This window comes from Alexandromys fortis, unplaced genomic scaffold (assembly GCF_014885135.2).
Source record: "Alexandromys fortis isolate MF-2015 unplaced genomic scaffold, M_Fortis_MF-2015_v1.1 scaffold_140, whole genome shotgun sequence".
NCBI classification, from domain to species: Eukaryota; Metazoa; Chordata; class Mammalia; order Rodentia; family Cricetidae; genus Alexandromys; species Alexandromys fortis.
This window is the reverse complement of record NW_026068048.1, coordinates 4,671,176-4,693,256: the sequence shown is the minus strand read 5'-3', so window position 1 is coordinate 4,693,256 and position 22,081 is coordinate 4,671,176. Positions and strand designations below refer to the sequence as shown.

Here is a 22,081-nt window from a genome sequence, read left to right as displayed (position 1 = left end):
CTCTCTCCCCCCCCCTCCCTCCCTCCCTCCCTCCCTCCCTCTCTCTCTCTCTCTCTCTCTCTTTCTTTCTTTCTTTCTTTCTTTCTTTCTTTCTTTCTTTTTCTTGGTAGGGGATTGGGATGGGGTGGCGTAGTATTTTGAGACAGGGTCTCATATTAGCCCAGGCTGGACTCAAACTCACAGAAATCCCGCTACCTCAGTCTCCCACGTGCAGGGATGAAAGGTGTACACCACCATTTTAGAGCTGGGCAGCTAAGGCATTGAGCAGTTTAGCACTAACGGGGCTGGAGGAAGGGTGAAGTTAGCTTCTGAGAGTGTGGGACATTGTGACCATGCCCTTAACTGACCACAAACCTGCTTCCTGTTCCAAACGTTTGTGGACAACAGGTACATGCCACTGCAGCTGGATTCCTTTTACATTTTAAATAAATTCAGAACTTTGGAGTTATAGGCAGCAGCTTGTGTCATAACACCTAAAACTTGAAGCCTAAGGCATTTTTGCCCATATGGTAGAATGAGAAAATCGACTTTCAAAAGTTGTCCACCTTGTCTGTTACACGGGCACTGGGCCCTGCACAGCAAACGCTACCCACTGAGCCATCTCTCCAGCCCAGATTTGGATTTTGTAATGAAATTTAGTAGGAGAAGCAGAACGTTTTTAATCTTTGGTTTGCTGTGTGTGCACATGTTTATATGTGTGAGCACATGTGTTCCCTGGCATGAGTGTGGTGGACAGAATAACCTCAGGTGTAGGTCTTGGCCCTCCACCTTGTGAGACAGGCTTTCCTTTTTTGGGGCTCCTATGCGCACCAGGCTGTGGACTTTCAGGGATCCTCCTGCGTGCAGAGGAATGCTGGGATTGCACACACGAGACAGCGCATCTGACTTTGTGTGGGTGCATTAGCCGCCCATCTGTTACTGTGATGAACCATGACCCAAAACAACTTCTAGAAGGGCTTATTTGGGTTTAGGGTTCTAGAGAGAGGGTCCATAATGGCAGGGAGGCATGGAAGCAGACCGCCAAAGCCTGAAGCTGAGAGAGCCGACTCAACAGCAAGCACAGCTCGGGGAGTGAGCAGGAAGTAGGGGAGATTATAAACTTTCAAAGCCTGTCCCCAGTGGTGTCCCTCCAGCAGGGGCACAAGGGCACACCACTGCTACCACTACCTCCACCACTCCGCTACCACCCTTAGACCGGGTTTCCTGGTTTAGCTCTGACTGTCCTGGAACTCGCTCTGTAGCCCAGGCTGGCACTGAACTCACGAGAGATCCACCTGCCTCTGCCTCCCTTGTGCTGGATTAAAGGGGTGTGCCACCATGCTTGGCAAGGCCATGCCTCTTAAAGATGCCACAACCTTCACAAACACCACTACCAGCTAGGAACCAGATAATAAATACATGAGCCTGTGGGGGACATTTCTCATTCCAACCCCCACAGTGAGTTTTGGGAATGGAACCTGAGCTGGGGTTCTCACACTTGTACGGCAGCCCCCTGCTCATAAGCCGTCTCCAGGCTTGGACATGCATCCTTTTTTTAAATTTAGATTTATTTATTTTATGAAGGTTTGCCTGTGTGTATGTATATATACTATGCATATACCTGGTGCTGCGGAGGCCAGAAGAAAGCATCAAATCCCCTGAAACTGGAATTACTGATGGTTAGGAGCTGCCATGTGGGTGCTGGGAATTGAACTTAGATCCTCTGCAAGAGCAGCCAGTGCTCTTCCCCTGAGCCATCTTCCCAGTTCCCAACTTGGACATTCTTGCTGCAACATATTTCTTAAGAGAACAGTTTATTTTATAGACTACAAGCTAATAAAGTCTAGACAAGGCAACTTCATAACAATGGTAATACACGGAGTTATAAGTGAGCAGCAATTCATTATGTCTAAGAAGTGACATTTTCCCTAAATTCTCTCTAACTCAGCATAGCCCCTTCTCTTTTTTCATTATTTGTTTTCCAGGTGAAAGACCAAAGAAACCCGTTCCTATTCAGGACCAGACTGTCAGGGATGAGAAAGGAAGGTATAAACGCTTTCACGGCGCCTTTAGTGGCGGCTTCTCCGCAGGATACTTCAATACTGTCGGCTCTAAAGAAGGTACGGTGCTACAGAAGCCAGAGGACCGCTCAGGCATGATTGCTAGGGCTCAAGGTTTCCACTCCAAGGTTTGCTTTGTGTAGCTCAGGCTGCCTCCTGTGTTCAGGGGTGACAGGCATGGCCTACCATGTCCAGATCCCCTCCTGGCTTTACAAAATAAAGTTGTTTAAGCATTCTGGTTCACATACCATAGAACACAGAAGTGTTTTGTGAACCTCTAGGGCGCTCCCAGAGTTGACCTAAGTGCTTTTGGAAGTGAAGAGCTTTCCTTCTACGTTTTGGAAAATGGGGAGATTCCAGCAGTGACTTAAACCAGATGGTGACTTCCACTTCTTCTGACTTTGCCCTAAGTGCCCTCAAGCAGACTCTCAGCTAATCACGACTGCCTCTGAGACTGCTTCTGACTCTGCAACTAAGGACAGGTGTCACAGGGATTTTGCAGATGAGGTAACTGGGGGTCATAGAGGTTAAGGAGCCTCAGTAACATCAGAACTACCCAGGAACCACCTGCCACAGGACTGTAACACACTGGCTACTGCCTGCTCATGACCTGGAGAAAAAGAAATTAAAATGTCACACTAGATAGTCTAATCAATTCTGTATTTAAAGTAGTACATGTTCCTCCCTCCTCTCCCTTCCCCTCTCCTCCCCTCCCCTTCCATTCCCCCCCCTCTTTTGAGACAGGGTTTCACTATATCGAGCAGGTTAACCCAGAACTTGCTATGTAAACCAGGCTAGTCTTAAACTCACAGAGATCCACTTGCTCTGCCTCCTGAGTGCTGAGATTATAGGTGTTTTCCACCACCCAGTTAACTTGAATGAGTTTTTTTCCATTTGTTTATTTTTGGTTTTTTAAGATAGGGTTCCTCTGTGTAGTCCTGGCTGTCCTGGAAAACCTTCTGTAGACCAGGCTGGCCTCAAACTCACAGAGATCCACCTGTCTCTGCCTCCCAATTGCTAGGATTAAAGCCTGTGCCACCATCCAGTTAACTGAATGATTCCTTATTTAGGTGCTGGGAATAGAACCCAGGACCTCGCTGCAGGGTAAAGCAGGCATTCCATCCCTGAGCGGCATACCTAGTCCTCAAACTGTCATGTAGGAGGAACACCACAAACTTGAGGCTAGTCTGGTCTACTGAGTGAGCTCCTGGCTGGCTAGACTCCATCTTAATAAACAAAAGCAAACAAACAGCCGATGAAATACCATCCAGGATCGTAACGGTCAGAATTCCTTTCCTTCCAGGATGGACACCTTCTACCTTTGTATCTTCAAGACAGAACAGGGCAGACAGGTCTGTTCTTGGACCTGAAGATTTTATGGATGAAGAGGTGGGTCAGGCAATGACACGAGTGTCCTTGGTTGTGGCACCTTCCCTCTGCCCAGAAAGCGCAACAGAAGCTTTCCTGCTCGTCCTGAGGCTTTTGCTTGTAGATGTTTGCGGTGCAGTGTCCTCTGCACCAGTGACTTCTCCATCACTCAAGTCGTGTCGTGCTGGGTGCAGCGGGACAGTCTCTGAAGTCAGGAATGTCATATACTGGCAAATGTCCTTAATATCTCCAGTTGCCCTAACAGCATCCTTGGTGCTGAGCCTGTGGCTTTTCTCAGTCACCCTGAAGCCTCCCATGGTTTACAGAACTGAGAGCTAGGATAAATCAAACTCCTGTGACCTTAAAACCTAGGCATGGATTCAACCCTGAGCACAGTCATGGATTCAACCCTGAGCACAGTCAAGTACGATGCAACAGTTAGCTGTACGTTACCAGGAGGAAAAGGAGGCCTTTCAAAACAGAACAACTGAGTCTTGCTATGTAGCTTAGGTTGGCTCTGAACTTGCAACCCTCCTGCTTCAGCCTCCCCTGTAGGATCACAGACAATTGCTACCATATCTGACTTCTCTCTCTCTCGTCTCTTGAAGTTTTTATTATCTATTTAATGCATATAGGTGTTTTGTCTGCGTGTATGTATGCACATCAGAATAGGGCATTGGATTACATGGGACTGCAGTTACAGATAATTGTCAGTTACTATATGGGTGCTGGGATCGAACCCAGATCCTCTCGAAGAACAGCCAGTGCTCTGAACCACTGAATCTTCTCTCCAGTCCCCAGAGTTCTCTCTCTCTCTCTCTCTCTTGCATATCTATAGTAAAGTAATCTCTTTAAAACTTTGTTGTTTGTGTGTGTGTGTGTGTGTGTGTGTGTTAGTACAAGTGCATTTGTTGCATGTGTGTAAATGAACTAAATCTGTTTTCTTTTCTTCTTTGGAGGATCTTAGTGAATTTGGAATAGCACCTAAAGCAATCGTTACCACAGATGATTTTGCTTCCAAAACCAAAGACAGAATACGGGAGAAAGCCAGGCAACTGGCAGCCGCTGCAGCCCCTATTCCTGGAGCCACGCTGCTCGATGATCTCATCACGCCGGCAAAGTGAGAAGGGTTTCATTCCGGGCATCGGTGCTTTGCACACGTGTGGTGATCTATCTCAGGGCTAGCTCGGCTACAGGTGCAGATGCTGTCTGCCTGGGAGTCTAAGTGAGGAAGGGGCTTCACGCAGAATGTCTCCGTGATCACTGCAGTACAATCTCCTAGAGCTCCAGCTACCAGCCAGCCGCTGTTAGGAACTGGTGTGGCTTCCTTTCCCCACCTTCCTCACAGGCCTTGTGGGTTCAACCCTTCTTGTACCTTCCCGTCCTTCCCCATCTTCTCTCCCCTCCCCCTTTCTACTCTTACTCCCTTCCCACCTCCCATCCCCCCACCCCCACCCCCGTCCTTATCTTCCTTTTTCCTCACCACCTTCAGCTTGAGGACAATTTCACTAGAGTTTAAAAGATGCAGTCCCTTCCCATAAGCAGGGTGTGAGTCCCAGTGGCTGCCTAGAGGAGACTGGAGGAGAGAATGGGGAGAAAGCCACCCCCTTAAAGCTAGCGTGGAGAGCAGGCATGCGGTGGGGAGCGGAGCCTTTGAGAAAGAGTAAGGAGGCCCAACATGTTGGTGAAGCCCAAGGTGCAGGGAAAGCCTAGAAGAGAGAAGTTACATTTTCCTGACTGAGCGGGCAGACTCAGGAAACTGCATGGCTGTCACCCAGCTTTTGATTTCTGTATACTTTGTCTTCTGCTCCTGGGTGTGTGGCCTAATGTGCTAGCTTCAGACTTTCCTGGTATCCCTGGGCCACAGGCTTCCTTAACAGGGACTGCCCAGAGTTTCTACAGGCCCACAGAGGCAGATGTGTGTCTCTCCTAGTACAGACGCACTCCCAAGCCCAGGCTGGCCCAGAGGCCCTTGCCGTTGTGTGGTTACTGCGGCATGAACCAGACAGGACCGGCAGAGGTGCTGGATCAGGAGTCGCCTATTACAGTGAAATTCACTGTCAGTGTTTCTCTGTCCTGTCTAGACTGTCTGTTGGCTTTGAACTCCTAAGAAAAATGGGTTGGAAGGAAGGACAAGGTGTTGGCCCTCGGGTGAAGAGAAAGCCACGCCGACAGAAACCGGGTAAGCCTATTGGCTGTGGCCACTGGTACGGCACTCATTTGGGTTTGTTTGTTTAGTTTTGTTTTGTGAGACAGGGTTGCAGTATGAAGTTCAGGCTGCCTGGAGCTCTCGGCCTCCTGAGTGCTAGTATTATAGCGATATGCCATGACATTTGACTACAGCATTTATTTTTCTTCTTGAGACAAGGTTTCTCTGTGTAACAGCCTTGGCTGTCTTGGAACTCACTGTGTAGACCAGGCTGGCCTCCAACTCACAAAGATCCACCTGCCTCTGCCTCCTGAATGATGTGTATATGTGTGTGTGTATGTTTTTGGGAGGCAGAGGTAGGTAGATTTCTGTGAGTTGAAGTCCAGTGAACAAGAACTATATAGTGAGACCTTTTCTTAAAGAAAAAAAGTGACTTCTTTATTTAATTTATGTCCATGTGTATTTGCCTGGTGAGTCTGTGTGTGTCCCACATGTGTGCAGTGCCCTGGGAGGCCAGAAGAGAGTGTTAACAGGTAGTTGTGAGCTGCACCCACGTCCCCGCATGGGTAACAAGTGCCCTCTCTCCATCTCTACACCATGTTTTTGAAAGCTGCATATCCCTGGAAACAGACTTGCTGAGTCAAGTGGCATGCATATAGTTTAAGGTTTTAGGTGTAAAGCATAGTAACTTCTGGAAGGATTGTACACTTCACACTGTCACCAGGAGTGTAAAAGTTTGGTTTCCAACCACACCTTACCTGAATCACAGTCATAGTTCAACATCATTATTTCCTCCTCCTCCTTTTTGTTACTTTGGTGCTGGGGATGGAAGCCAGGCCTTCACACATCCCAGGCAAGTACCACATTGCTGCGCTACCCTACACTCCCAGCTTAACACGGTTTTCACACATCCCAGGCAAGTACCACATTGCTGCGCTACCCTACACTCCCCGCTTAACACGGGTTTCCTCTTTCCCTGTGCTCCGTCCCAGCTGTGAGTGAACCCTCGGGAGACAGGGATAATTTCCTCTGGGTCCATGCAGCACACTCCTGGCATACAGGTCAAGGTGGACTTGCCATCCACCTGCGACCCTGAGGCCACAGCGTCTTTACAAGCGCAGCTGTGTGTCTCTGCACTTGGGACGGTGTCGGTGACTTGTTTGTTTTAGTTGCTCATGACGAATGCCTTTGGGATCTCTTTCGTAGACCCTGGTGTTAAGATCTATGGCTGTGCCCTGCCGCCCGGAGGCTCTGAAGGGTCTGAGGTATGTTACAGTCGGTGTGCTCCCGTATGATGCTGAAATCTTAGCTCTCAAGCAGGGAATGAAGCTCAGCCATAGAGCCTAGTATGTGCAAAGCCTGGGGTTTGAGAGAAAACAGCCAAACAAACAAACAAAACCGTCAAGCATGTCAGTGCACACCAATAATCTAAGTCCTAGGTAGGCGGAACAGAAAGAAAGATCTAACTTGAGCTATATAGTGAAACCTTGCCTCAAAAACAGTGAGATAGCTCAGTGGGTAAAGGTGCTTGCTGCCAAGCTCACTGCCTGAGCTTGATCCCTGGGACCCATAAGGAGAGAACCAACTCCCACAAGCTGTTCTTTGACCTTCATGTGCATTCTATGGTATCCATGCCTATGTACACACATAATTTCTCTCAAATAAATAAATAAATAAATGTAACTAAAGAATAAAATGCAACAACAACTAATGATCCAGACACCCAAGAAAATAGATAAATAAATAACAAGGTCATAAGCAATTTTAGAAATCTGTTAGATTCCACTATCATGAAATATCCATACCTTAAAGCTGTCATTATATGTCAGCAATACAGTTAGCAACTTGCTAGCACCATAGATTCCCGACTCTTATTATTTATTGTTTGGTTGATTGAGACAAGGTCTCACTGTGTAGCCCTAGCTGTCCTGGAACTCATTCTGTAGACCAGGCTGGCCTTGAGCTCACAGAGACCCACCTGCCTCTGCCTCCCGAGTGCTGGGGTTAAAGTTATGCACCTCCATGCCTTGTTCTTACTTCTTTCTTTTTTTTTTAAAAGTTTTCTTTATTATTTATTATGTGTACAGTGTTCTGCCTGCATGTACACCTGTAGAAGAGGGCATCAGATCTTATTACAGATGGTTGTGAGCCACCATGTGGTTGCTGGGAATTGAACTCAGGACCTCTGGAAGGGCAGTCAGTGCTCTTAACCTCTGAGCCGTCTCTCCAGCCCTCTTACTTATTTCTTGTGGTGAGGTTTGAAACTTACCTTTGAGCTACATTCCTGCCCCTTGTTTTAGATTCTTTTCTTAATTTTTTTTTTTTATTTAGTGTATGTGTATACCTGCTAGTCTGTGTGTGTGCAGGTGCCGACCAGCATCAGAAGAGGGCATCAGATCCCCTGAGCTACAGGCAGTTGTGAGCAGCCTGATGCAGGTGCTGGGCACTGAACTCTGGTCCTCTGCAAGAGCATGCATGCTCTTAACAGTCAGCCATCTCTCCAGCCCATTTAGGGTCTCACCATGGCGTTACTTTTGTTAGTATCATTTCTTCAGGGTTGGGATCTGATCATTCCTGGCAACAGAAACTTGAGTTTGGTGACTGTTCTGTTTGGAGTTAATCACTGCACTCTGAGGCCGTGACGCCTGTAGTGACTCACCGTAATTCCTCCTCACACACGTGAACAGGACGAAGATGATGACTACCTGCCTGACAATGTGACTTTTGCTCCTAAAGACGTCATGCCTGTGGATTTTACCCCTAAAGATAATGTACACGGGCTGGCCTACAAGGGCCTGGACCCCCGCCAAGCACTGTTCGGAAGGCCAGGAGAACATCTGAATCTTTTTGGTGGAGCATCTGAGGGGACCAGCCATCTTCTTGAAGATGTCGGCCTGAGTAAAGGAAGAAAATTGGGAATTTCTGGCCAGGTAAAGGTTTCTATATTGTACAACAGGAACACTGAGAACTAAATACACTTCCCATCTTCGGTCATCCCCATAGTAAGCACTTTGTCCTCTCCTCCCCATACCCCTCTTTCTCTCTCTCTCTCTGTACTTCTCTGTTTATTTCTGTTTCAAGACTGGTGCCGGAACTCAGGGCCTCATGTGCACTAGGCAGGAACTCTTTCACTGAGCCATATGCCCAGCCCCTTCTACTTCCTTGGAGGTCCTTCCTGGCCACCTGTGATGTTTATCTTCCCAGTTCTTCTTTTGCTTTTTTGTTTTTTAAAGATTTATTTATTATATATACAGTGTTCTGCCTGCATGTATGCCTTGCACGCCAGAAAAGGGGTTGTGAGCCACCATGTGATTGTTGGGAATTGAACTGTGGAAGGGCAATCAGTGCTCTTAACCTCTGAGCCATCCCTCCAGCCCCCACCATGCCATCCTAATTTTAATAATGGTGCCCTGTGCTGTGTTCCTGGTGGAAACCCATGTTCCCAGCTGGAGGACTGTTTTTTCCCTCCGTGTGGGGCCAAGCAGAAAAGACCTTTCCAATGCTCTGCTTTAGTCTAATTGCAATCTGGGGCCGCAAGATGGCCCAGCAGACGAATACAGCTGCTCAGTTCTGAGCCAGCCTCTTCTGCTGCTTCACGCCCCGAGTCTCTTTGACTTGGAGGTTGTGTTACTTTTGCAAAGATAGGAGCTTTAACTTGCTCACCTTCTCAAATGGATTCACAGGTTCTCCCTTAAAAGGGAATGGGTCAGTGTGGTGGCACAAGCCTTTACTTTGTATACTTGGGAGGCAGAGGCAGGTGAATCTGTGTAGTCCAGGCCAGCTAGGGCTACATAGCGAGATATTATCTCAAAAAGGGTTAGTTATTTTGTTTCACTGCCTTTTCTTCTTTGCATACCTTCTTTATTCTTCTAGCAAAAAATGAGCTTGCTCAGGCTGTTCCCCACCCTGTCTTCAGACCTTGACCATGCTGACCAGAGAGAGACAGACATGTCTACCTTTCTCCTTTCAGAGCCCATTTCTGCCTATTCAGGGCTGTGTGCGTGTTCTTCACGTCTCTGCCCGTGCTTGTGCTAGTGGCTAATGCTATGGCTGGAGGATTGTGCCTGCGGCATTCGCTTCTGGTCATTGCCTTCCCATAGACCCGAGGCTCCTCTAACCTGGGCTTTCTGCTCGCGTCTCTCTCAGTGGTGTGGCAGTGTTCGTGTGGTCTCCAGGGTCCTGTCTGTCCTTAATGCAGTTTCATCCTGCGGTGCAGACAGACCCTACAGCCTGCGAGCTCTGGTTGAAACCTCATGTTTTGTAGGCTTTTGGTGTAGGCGCCCTGGAAGAGGAAGATGATGACATCTACGCCACGGAAACTCTGTCCAAGTATGATACTGTGTTGAAGGATGAGGAGCCTGGAGATGGCCTCTATGGATGGACAGCTCCCAAACAGTACAAAAGTCAGAAAGGTAATCCTGGCAGCTGGACTGTAGGACCCATTGTCGGGCTCTCAGGACACGGGGGTGCAGGCTCTGGTACTGGGCTGCTGGACTCTGGAGTAGAAGTTATCGAAGATATAGGATGTGGGGCCCGAGTGTTGGCTCGGTAGTTAGGGCACTGGCTGCTCTCGCAGAGAACCTGGATTTGGTTCCTAGCACCCACATAATGGCTCACAGACACCTGGGAGTCCAGTTCCAGGGGGTCTCTTGGGAGGCACCAGGCACACTCATGGTATACATACATATATTTTGGCAAAACACCCACACACATCAATTAAAAATTAATAATTTAAAAATATGCAGGGTGAAAAACTTTGAAAGCTGGTATAGTAGCTTGCTCTTGTAATTCTAGCACTTGGAAAGCTGAGGCAGGAGGATTGCCTGAGTCTCACAGTGAAGTCTAGACCTACCTGGCCTGCAGTGTATAGGATATAAGAAAGAGTTGGTGTTTAAGCCACAGTTAAGCCAGCAGTGAAGTGGGGGTGTACTGGGGAGCTGGTCAGCCTGGGCCCAGGGACTGGTGCAGCGTTGTGCTCAGACAGCAGTGAGGACTCAGAGTTCAGGGAACTGNTTTTTTTTTTTTTTTTTTTTTTTTTTTTAAGATCTCATGTAGCCAAGAATGGTTTTGAGCTTCTGGTTCTGCCACCTCTGTGTAGGCAGAGGTTGCTTGTTCATTTCCTGGCCGCCCGGATCGGAAATAATCACACAGAAACTGTATTAATTGCAACACTGTTTGGCCTATTAGCTTAGGCTTCTTACTTACTAACCCTTACATCTTAAAATAACCCATTTCTATTATTTTATGTATTGCCACGAGGCTGTGGTTTACCAGTAAGGTTCCAGTGTCTGTCTCCTTCGGCAGCTACATGGCATCTCCTTGACTCCACCTTCTTATTTCCTCTATCTCTACTTGGAATTCCCTTCTTGTTCTATTCTGCACTGCCATAGGCCCAAAGCAGCTTCTTTATTAGCCAATGGTAATAAAACATATTCACAGCATACAGAGGGGAATCCCACATCAACCTCTGTCACACACTGCTGAGATTACAGAAGTGTGCCACTCGAGTTGTTTTCTTTAAAAAAAAAATTGTTTAAGTTTTATGAAAATTTATTTATATGTATATGTGTGTATGTGTGTGCGCATTCATGTCAGTACCTGTGGAAGTCAGAAAGGGTGTTGGATTCCTGGAGCTAGAGTTATAGGTGGTCTGAGCTGCTTGATATGCGTATCAAGTATCTATAAGAGCAGCACCTACTAAGCCATCTCTCCACCCCTCTTTATATTTGTTTGTTTCTTTTTTTGAGACTTTATGGGTCTCTCTAGGCAGTCCTAGAAATCGCTGTGTAAATCAGGCTGGCTTTAAACTCATAAGAGGGTCTCCTGCTTCTGCCTCTCGAGTGCTGAGATTAAAGGCCTGTGCCACACTGCGCCTGGCGCCCCCCCCTTCTTGTTTTCTTTGTTTTTTTTTTTTTTTTGAAAATGGTCTCACATGTAGACCCTCCACTAGTCTAGATTCTTTGTTTTGTTCTATCACCATGCCTGACACCTTTACTCTATCTGTGTGTGTGTGTCTGTGTGTCTGTGTGTGTGTCTGTATCACCATGCCTGACACCTTTACTCTATCTGTGTGTGTGTGTCTGTGTATGTGTCTATGTGTGTGTCCATATCACCATGCCTGGCACCTTTACTGTATGTGTGTGTGTGTGTGCCTATGTGTGTGCATGCCACCATGCCTGTATGGAAGTCAAAGGACACCTTGTAAGAATCAGTTCTCTCCTTTCACCGTGTGGGTCCTGGGAACTGAACTCAGATCGTTCCACTGAGCCATCTTACCAGCCTGTTCATTTATTTAGACACAAGGCCTTAGTCTGTAGCTCAGGTTGGCCTTGAATTCATGATAATCCCGCTTTAGCCCCCCAAATTCCAGGATTACAGGTATGAACTATCACTGTTTTTCCACAGCAGGGTGCTCTTTAGCTTGAGTGAGAGGAAGGACCTCACCTGCTTCGTCCCCCAGGCCCTGGGCCAGTGTCTGGGGAGTTGGTGCGCAGTGAGCTTTTGTGGTATGAGTGCTCAGGGCGAGGACTGTGGGAGCATGACCATAGCCACCTGTGGTTCAGAGTCCTCGTCCTGGGCATAGAACACAGGGCTTTGATTGTCTAGGCATTTGCTCTGTCTCAGTTGTACCCATGGCCACCTGCATTTTTGTCAACTGCCCCATTATGCGAATATATAGTCCAGAGGGATATATAAATATTGACGAAATAGTAAGCATAAACACTCATCTCTGGATCTGGAGAGATGGCTCAGAGGTTAAGGATACTGACTTTTCTTCCAGAGGTCCTGAGTTCAATTCCCAGCAACCACATGGTGGCTCACAACCATCTACAATAAGATCTGTGCCCTCTTCTGGCATGCAATCATACATGGAGGTAGCACACTGTATTGTATACATAATAAATAAAATCTTTAAAAAACAAAACAAAACAAAAAAATCACTCATCTCTGATTATGTACATCTTGATAGTGACTGTGTACAACAGGAGGTAAATCTGTTTTTCGTCTCTTGTTATTTTTTTATCCAGGGTCAGCTACTTCAGTGTTGGAGTTTCTATCCCAAAAAGACAAAGAAAGAATTAAAGAAATGAAACAGGCGACTGACCTGAAGGCAGCTCAAGCCAAGGCCCGGAGTCTGGCCCAGAGCGCTTCAATCAGCAGAGCACAGGCCTCCACACCGGACCTCGCAGCTAGCCCATGGCACCTGGCCCCGGGCAGTGGGGCAGCCCCCACCAGAGCCAGCAACTTCAAGCCTTTTGCCAAAGAGCCAGAAAAGCAGAGGCGATATGAAGAGTTCTTAGTACACATGAAGAAGGGTCAGAAAGGTGGGTGCTGGCCTGGCTGGGGTGACAGCCTCTCTGTGTTCCTCCTGGTCACAGACTGAGAGTTGAAACTCCCTGATCAGTCATCGGCTTTGCTCGCCTTGGTACAAACAGTGTAAAAGTTTTGGGCCCTCACATTTGACCCCGAAAAGCAAACACGTGGTAGAAACAGAGTTAAGCCTATAACCCCAGCACTGGGGTGTCTGTGGCAGCAGGATCAGGAGTTCAAGACTGGCCCCAGCTATGTAACAAGTTCTTGTTTCAGTAAAAGACGAAACAAAACAAAATTACAGAAAAAGGATAAGGTTTTCTCCACAAGCACAGGCGTAGTTGGATGGACCAGTGTCCTCAATCAAGCATCGGTTTTCTAGATCTCTCTGTGCCATTAATAGGTAGAAGTCAATAAAAATGTCTTACTGAATCGGGGCTGGAGAGATTGCTCAGCAGTTAAGAGCATGGCTACTCTTGCAGAGGACCCAAATTTGATTCCCAGCACCCACAAGGCAGTTATAACCACCCATAACTCTAGGTCCATAGGATCCAACAGGCACACACGGTGCACAAACATGCTTGTAGGCAAAACATTCATACGCGGATAGTAAGATGAACCTGAAAAAAGAGGAGCATCTTATGAAGGACAGGGTCATACTGCCTGTAGGTAGCTCCCAGTGCACTCTGTCTCCAACAAGAGTCAGGACATTTTCCCCCGAGGAAGTGCACAGCACAATGGTGTCCACCCGATGCTGTCCCTCAGACACCGTATTTTCCCGGGAGTAAAATGGTGCCTCATTCCCCATACACAGATGCTCTGGATCGATGCCTGGACCCCAGCATGACGGAGTGGGAGCGAAGCCGCGAGCGGGAGGAGTTTGCTCGGGCAGCCCAGCTCTACGTGTCCTCCCACTCCACCCTGTCCTCCAGGTTCACTCATGCCAAGGAGGAAGACGACTCTGATCAGGTTGAAGTTCCTCGAGACCAAGAGGTCTGTCACCATCTTGTGCCTACCTGGTGAATTTTATTTTGTGTTTTTGCGGTTGTAGGAATTGAATTGAACCCAGGCTTGCATTCGTGGTATGTCCACAGTCTAACACCAGGCTACCTTCCCAACTCTCTAGTCAGTTTTAATTTGTGTATGTAATTTTATGTGGATGGGCAAGTGTGTCTTAGGTAATTTGATGTATATGTGTATGTGTATATGTGCATATGTGTGCATGTAGAAGCCTAAGGTCAGCATTGAAATGTCTTTCTCAATTACTCTGTAATTCATGTAGTTTTCTGTGACAGGGTCTCATATAGGCCAGCTGGCCTAGAATTCCTGTTCGTCCTGCCGCGGCCTTCCAATTGCTGAGATTACAGTTGTGAGCCACCATATCTGGCTTCACCTTTCACCTTGTTTTTTTGAGGCAGGCTCTGAACTAGGAGCTCATTGATTGAGCTGGGGAGCCTAGCCAGTAGGCTGCAGGGGCCCACCTGTCTCCCCTGCCCAGGGCTGGATTCTGGATACAGGCTCTTGTACCCAGCCTTTACATGGATTCTGGGGGTGTGAACTCGCTCCCTCATGCTTATGTGGCAAGCTCTTCTGACTTAGCCATCTCTGCAGCCCCTCCTAGTAATTTTAAAATTAAAAACACCATGCACCTAAATAATTTAAATCAGTGAAAAGAGAAAAATGCACATAGCATAGTAGAGTAAGAAATGATTTGATGTTTAGCTTATGAGATATAAAGCAGTGTAGCAACCCAAACTCTTTGATAGTTCAAGTTTATTTATTTATTTATTTTTGGTAAGTACAATGGTATGAAATTTAGTGATTTTATATCTATATATGTATACACACATATAATTTTATATGTATGAGTGTTTTGTCTTCGTGTATTTCTCTGTTCCACATGCATGCCTGGTGCCCTTAGAGGCTAGACAGTGTTAGATTCCCTGAAGTATAGTTCCAGATGGTTGAACCATCCTGGTGCTAGGAATCAAACTTGGGTCTTCTGGAAGAGCAGCCAGTGTTCTTAATTACTGAGCCGTCTCTCTAGCTCTGACCTTTTCTTATTTGTTTGTGTTTGAGACATGGTCTTGCTATATAGACCAGGCTAGCTTGGAACTTGCTATGTAAACAAGTCTGCTTCATACTCAGAGATCTACCTATCTCTGTCTCCTGACATACATTTTTAAGATTTATTTTTACTGGCTTTTAAAAATTCTTCAACTGGGCTGTGGTGGCGCACGCCTTTAATCCCAGCACTCAGGAGACAGAGGCAGGTGGATCTCTGTGAGTTCGAGGCCAGCCTGGTCTATAGATTGAGTTCTAGGGCAACCAGGGCTACACAGAGAAACCCCGACTTAAAAAAAAATTATCTTCATATATGTGTGTCTGTACATGTGAGTATTTGCACGTGAGTGCAGTTGCCTGTGGAGGTCAGGACAGGGTTTGGATGCCCTGGAGCTGGAGTGGTTGTCATCTGCTGGACTTAGTGTTAGGAATGGGACTTGGGTCCTCTGCAAGAGTACTGTTATCTTACCTGCGGATATTTCTAACACGGAAGGCTCTGACTACATCAAACAGACTGTCCATCTCTTCCTAGAATGACGTCAGTGACAAGCAGTCAGCTGTGAAGATGAAGATGTTTGGGAAGCTCACCCGAGACACTTTTGAGTGGCACCCCGACAAGCTTCTGTGTAAGAGGTTTAATGTCCCTGACCCTTATCCAGGGTAAGTTGGATTAGCCTGTGTTTACATCAGTAAAAACTGTATCCACTCCACTAAACCTCACTTAAGAAAAACATTTTTTAGATTTATTTTGTGTTTTGCCAGCATGTGGGCATTGAATCCCCTGGAACTGGAGTTACAGATGGTTGTGAGCCACCATGTGATTGTTGGGAATTGAACTGTGGAAGGGCAGTCAGTGCTCTTAACCTCTGAGCCATCCCTCCAGCCCCCACCATGCCATCCTAATTTTAATAATGGTGCCCTGTGCTGTGTTCCTGGTGGAAACCCATGTTCCCAGCTGGAGGACTGTTTTTTCCCTCCGTGTGGGGCCAAGCAGAAAAGACCTTTCCAATGCTCTGCTTTAGTCTAATTGCAATCTGGGGCCGCAAGATGGCCCAGCAGACGAATACAGCTGCTCAGTTCTGAGCCAGCCTCTTCTGCTGCTTCACTCCCCGAGTCTCTTTGACTTGGAGGTTGTGTTACTTTTGCAAAGATAGGAGCTTTAACTTGCTCACCTTCTCAAATGGATTCACAGGTTCTCCCTTAAAAGGGAATGGGTCAGTGTGGTGGCACAAGCCTTTACTTTGTATACTTGGGAGGCAGAGGCAGGTGAATCTGTGTAGTCCAGGCCAGCTAGGGCTACATAGCGAGATATTATCTCAAAAAGGGTTAGTTATTTTGTTTCACTGCCTTTTCTTCTTTGCATACCTTCTTTATTCTTCTAGCAAAAAATGAGCTTGCTCAGGCTGTTCCCCACCCTGTCTTCAGACCTTGACCATGCTGACCAGAGAGAGACAGACTTGTCTACCTTTCTCCTTTCAGAGCCCATTTCTGCCTATTCAGGGCTGTGTGCGTGTTCTTCACGTCTCTGCCCGTGCTTGTGCTAGTGGCTAATGCTATGGCTGGAGGATTGTGCCTGCGGCATTCGCTTCTGGTCATTGCCTTCCCATAGACCCGAGGCTCCTCTAACCTGGGCTTTCTGCTCGCGTCTCTCTCAGTGGTGTGGCAGTGTTCGTGTGGTCTCCAGGGTCCTGTCTGTCCTTAATGCAGTTTCATCCTGCGGTGCAGACAGACCCTACAGCCTGCGAGCTCTGGTTGAAACCTCATGTTTTGTAGGCTTTTGGTGTAGGCGCCCTGGAAGAGGAAGATGATGACATCTACGCCACGGAAACTCTGTCCAAGTATGATACTGTGTTGAAGGATGAGGAGCCTGGAGATGGCCTCTATGGATGGACAGCTCCCAAACAGTACAAAAGTCAGAAAGGTAATCCTGGCAGCTGGACTGTAGGACCCATTGTCGGGCTCTCAGGACACGGGGGTGCAGGCTCTGGTACTGGGCTGCTGGACTCTGGAGTAGAAGTTATCGAAGATATAGGATGTGGGGCCCGAGTGTTGGCTCGGTAGTTAGGGCACTGGCTGCTCTCGCAGAGAACCTGGATTTGGTTCCTAGCACCCACATAATGGCTCACAGACACCTGGGAGTCCAGTTCCAGGGGGTCTCTTGGGAGGCACCAGGCACACTCATGGTATACATACATATATTTTGGCAAAACACCCACACACATCAATTAAAAATTAATAATTTAAAAATATGCAGGGTGAAAAACTTTGAAAGCTGGTATAGTAGCTTGCTCTTGTAATTCTAGCACTTGGAAAGCTGAGGCAGGAGGATTGCCTGAGTCTCACAGTGAAGTCTAGACCTACCTGGCCTGCAGTGTATAGGATATAAGAAAGAGTTGGTGTTTAAGCCACAGTTAAGCCAGCAGTGAAGTGGGGGTGTACTGGGGAGCTGGTCAGCCTGGGCCCAGGGACTGGTGCAGCGTTGTGCTCAGACAGCAGTGAGGACTCAGAGTTCAGGGAACTGGCAGCTTGCAACTGCAGCCAACTTAAACAGCAGATCAGAAGGCCAGGCTTGGCGACCAAGTGACAGGCCAGCAGTCTGTAGCACACCTGAGCTGGGCCTAACCTGCTCTCTGAGCTCTTAGAGGGCTCTTGTCTGCATCAGACATGGACATCTCTCACCTACCTTTTTTCTTTTCAGTTACGGTCCAGCAGTGTAGCCCAGGCTGGTCCCAGAGTTGTGCTCTTCCTGCCTCCACTTCCCAGGTGCTAGAATTATAGAGGTGATTATCATAATTATTAGTGTCTGTCAACACAACTGAAATCTCCAGCCGGAGTCTGTGGTGATTCAGATCCTGCTGCCTAGAAATGGCGCAGGGAAGTAGACAGGATGGAGAATTGGGAGCATCTAATAGAGTCAGTCAGCACAGAGCCCTCGGCTCAGTCCCAGCACCCTCCCATCCCCGTGCCCAAAAGATATATAATTTCACATGTTGTAATTATAAGTGTTATTGTATTATATTATAATTAATAGTTATGTGCTGATTTATTATTTGGCATATAACTAATGTATTGATATGCCGTTGATAATATGTTATATGTTAATTAATTATATAATAATGTAAAATACTAATTAATTGAGCATACTCTAGAAACTGATAGAATGAAATTGATAATAGTTATTGTAATTATATCAGTAACCAGTATGTAAATTAACTAAAACCAATATGCAAATTAGCCCACTCTCTGTCTTCAGTAGTTGGTAGTATATTCTAGTCTTCATGCTTATAATATAGCGCCTTTGTCCTGCTGGGCTCCCCAGGAAGCCCGAGCTGCAGTTCCCTGAGTTCCTGGATCGTCCTGCCTGGAAGCTCCTCTTTCACATCTGTTTCCTTCAGCCGCTCCCAGGGCCACAAAGCCTGCAGTTCGGACTACAAGAGTTTGGGGATATTTTGTCTCTCCTTTTTTAATTTGTACATATGCACTGCATGTGCTCTGTTTTTTGACTGAGTGAATATATCCTCATTCACCCAACCTCCACTGTTGACTTTTAGGATTCTTTTCTTCCAGCAGTGAACGAGGCTGGAATGAATCTCCTGTGTACCCACTCTGCAGAGTCATCTTGTGAATCAGAGGGCCTTTGCTACAGGGTAGTCCGCAGCCAGTGGACTGTCCCTTGCCCCAGTCCCAGGGCGTTGGTCACTCTGCTTGCTTCCTTAGTTTGTGGTCTTTATCTGCTGTTAGCATTTCGTTTGCGACAACAGTTTGTCCTAGGGTGAGATCACATCAGACCTGATTGTGTTGCCTGGGAGCCTTATTTGTGCTGTTGCTAAGGAAACTGGGAGACAGCCACCCTGGGGCACTGGTGTGAGAAATGACCCTCACAGTTAGGATTTTTCCTTTTTGCACTCTAGATGTTTTTTTCTGAGAACTTTAACTCCATAGAAGGACACAGGGTCGTTTTCCTTGGTGGGGAGGGAAAGGACGGCTTGATGGGTTTATGCCAGCCGTGTTTTTAGAGGTTTCAAGCCGGAGTCCTTGGGCTCCCCGTGGGGCGAGACACTGTGGTGGTGGCGCCTGTGCAGAAGCTGTTCTTTTGAGGGCCTTGCTCTGAGGACACTGAGGGTGCTGTCTTGGCAGCGGAGGGCAGCGGGCGAGCCTCCAGTCATTGTGTCAACAGAAGCGTGAGGGCTTGAATGCCATTCTGTCCCTCAGTGCTCCTTCCCCGTGATCTCACCCAGGGCACTGTTTATGCTCTGCAAGATAAGAAGCCTTTTGTCTGCTCTAATCACCTCAACTTCTAGAATTAATCAGTAACATCATTTTATAGAACCAGAGCGAGATCTTCGATATGTTGGCAAAATTTTGGAAGGATTTTCCTTGGCTTCTAAACCTCTATCTTCAAAGAAAGTAAGAAAACCTTTACATTATTTTCCTGTCTTGGTGCTTATAATGTTTCTTTTATTTTAATATGTATATATTCTTTATTTTATTTTAATATTTATTTATGAAATTAAGTAATTAATTGAGCTATATCAATGTACTTATGGGAATTTGATATTTGTGCATATTCTCCCTTTAAAACTCTTTAGAAGGAAGCGGGGTGTGGTGGTACACGCCTGTAATCCTAGCACATGGGAGCTGAGGCAGAAGAATGTTCTGAGCCAACCCAGGAAACTGATCAAGATCCTGTTTCATAAAAGGGTGGGTAGGGGTCACACGTCACATAGCTCAGCCAGAAAGTCCTCAAGACATGAATTCAGTTCCCAAGCCCATGTCAGAAAAGCTGGTGTGGCGGCTGTCCTTGCCATCCAGTGTGTGGAGGCAGAAAAGACAGACTCCAGAGGTTTCCTGGCCAGCAGTAGCGCCTACTTGACAGGCTCTATGCCAGGGAAAGAGGTGGGGCTGGCAAGGTGGCTCCCCGGTTAAGATCACTGGCTGCTCTGCCAGGGGACCCAGGTGTGATTCCCAGAACCCATGTGGCAGCTCACATCTGTCTGCAACTCCAGTTCCTGGGAATCTGACTCCCTCTTCTGGCCTCCGCCGGCACCAGACACACATGTTGTAGTGCACAGACACACAGGCAAGACACCAAGACACATTAAAAAAAGAAAAAAGACATTTCTATTAACAGAGAGGCCAGGCATGTGGCCCAGTGGTTAAATTCCCAGCACCACAAAACAGAGCCCCCACATCCTCGCACTGTGGTAGAAGGCTGTTCTGTTACTTTCAGATCAGCTTTGTGTTTTGGGACTACTGCTCAGAGAAGAGTGCTCGCCTACCGTGTGCAAGTAAATGTCCCCCCCTCGTGCCCCCCACAAAGTGTTTAGAAATGTCATAATTCCACTCTGCCCTAGGGAACTAGAAACTCCCAACTGTAAGGACAGGGTGCAGACATCAATACAGGAAAAGTTCTCAGACCAGCGTGCACGTGGGACTGAGTACTCCACCTGGTGCCGAGGTCAGAGTTGACTCGGTTCCCACTTTCGGGAACTTCTAATTCTGGGAGTCAATGCACATGTAACTAACTGTTAATCTGTTTGTTATACCAAGAGCAAGAGGACCGTTCAGTAGTTACTTAAAATACCTAATGACTGGGTATGTAGTGCACACCTTAATCTTAGCACTCAGGAGGCAGAGAGGCCAGCCTGGTACACAAGACACCCAGAAGAACTACATAGTATAATTCTGTTTACAAACAACAACAACAACACAAACCCTTAAGGCTTAGGCTGTGCTGCAGCTCAGTAACAGAGACTGTGTACTGTATGTGCAAGTTTCATCATCCCCCAAAGAAACAATAAAACTCCACTTTCTTTTTAACTTTTCTGTTCTACAGTCATCAATGTTTTCAGAATTATAAATTCTGAATTTCACAAATATATATAAATTTCAGGTTTTGTCAACTTTTCTCTCCCTACCCCTCTCTTGTTCATGCTGAGGTTTGGACCTAAGACCTCATGCACGCGAGGCAAGCACTTTAGCACTGAGCTGTACCGTAGCTTGTCTTTGTCTTGTGTTGGTGATGGTGGAGGGTGGGTCTAGGGGACCTAGGTCTTGTACCTGCTCTACAGATACTGTAACAGCTACATCTTCAGCTCCACTCAGGGTCTGAATTAAAGATACTTTGAACTAAGAAGTGAGGTCAGGGCAGGAGACTGCCGGGACGACTCAGGGGTTAAGAGCACTTGCTGCTTAATATTGAGGAGTGGGGTTTGGATCCTAGCACCCACAAATACCTGGAACTCCAGTTGCAAGGGGTCCATGGCCTCATCTGGCCTTTGTAGGAACCTGTACACACTGTGCACACACACACACACATCCACAAATAAAATGACAAAAAATAAATTTTAGAAAACGAAGGTCCGAAGTTTCACTTTAGAAGTGAATCATAGCCTGAATAAAGAGTTTTGAATGTTTTGTATTTAAAACTACCTAATTTCTAAAAAAAAAAAAAAAACAAAAAAAAAAAACAAAAAAAAACTACCTAATTTCAAGGTTTTTTTTTTTTTAAGTCTTGAATCACACATTTGTAATGTTTTGTCTTATGATGGGCTGGGTGTGTATGTGGGGCAGGGCACCGTGCTTTGTGTCTTCTCGTATTTCGTATTTTTCCCATGGGAAGCATAAATATTGGCAGTGATGTTTGCAGGGTGGTACCGTTGGGACAGTGGTCCTGGTGCCTTCAGGGACCAGGCTATTGCGCTGCTGTCCACCTCCCAAGTGTACCCGGGCTGGTCATGTTTTCTTTATGAAGTCTGTGTGATCTTGCAGCCTGGGTTTCCTGACCTTTGTTTTGTCTGGTTTTGTTAAGATTTATCCACCCCCTCAACTGCCCAGAGACTATCGACCGGTGCATTACTTCAGGCCCGTGGTCGCCCCAACGTCTGAGAACACTCACTTACTTCAGGTGTTGTCAGAGTCATCTGGGAAAGCAGGACAAGACACGGGGACACACAGTAGGCATCAACTCAACGCCTCCAAGCGGGGGGAGTTGCTAGGAGAGATGCCTGTTCAAGGTACGTACGATGCAGGAGACTGAACAGTTGGGTTTGAGGTGTCCCCCGATGCTCCTGGTATGCATTCTGTATCCACAGGCTGTAGGAGCCATGCCATGGATTACAAACAGCATTGTACACAGACTTTATTATTA

At 46.9% G+C, this 22,081-nt stretch overlaps 1 protein-coding gene across 1 annotated transcript in view; it reads left to right on the top strand.

The window, feature by feature from the left end:
- Gpatch1 (G-patch domain containing 1) overlaps positions 1-22,081 on the top strand; it is a 48,637-nt gene that overhangs the window by 6,425 nt on the left and 20,131 nt on the right. Inside the window, exons 2-13 of the mRNA XM_050119077.1 lie at positions 1,965-2,099; positions 3,343-3,428; positions 4,367-4,527; positions 5,492-5,589; positions 6,763-6,821; positions 8,244-8,486; positions 9,821-9,968; positions 10,014-10,104; positions 11,962-12,062; positions 12,585-12,881; positions 13,682-13,860; positions 15,464-15,591. Coding sequence (XP_049975034.1) covers positions 1,965-2,099; positions 3,343-3,428; positions 4,367-4,527; positions 5,492-5,589; positions 6,763-6,821; positions 8,244-8,486; positions 9,821-9,968; positions 10,014-10,104; positions 11,962-12,062; positions 12,585-12,881; positions 13,682-13,860; positions 15,464-15,591 — 1,726 coding nt within the window. The remainder of the gene's footprint in view (positions 1-1,964; positions 2,100-3,342; positions 3,429-4,366; positions 4,528-5,491; positions 5,590-6,762; positions 6,822-8,243; positions 8,487-9,820; positions 9,969-10,013; positions 10,105-11,961; positions 12,063-12,584; positions 12,882-13,681; positions 13,861-15,463; positions 15,592-22,081) is intronic.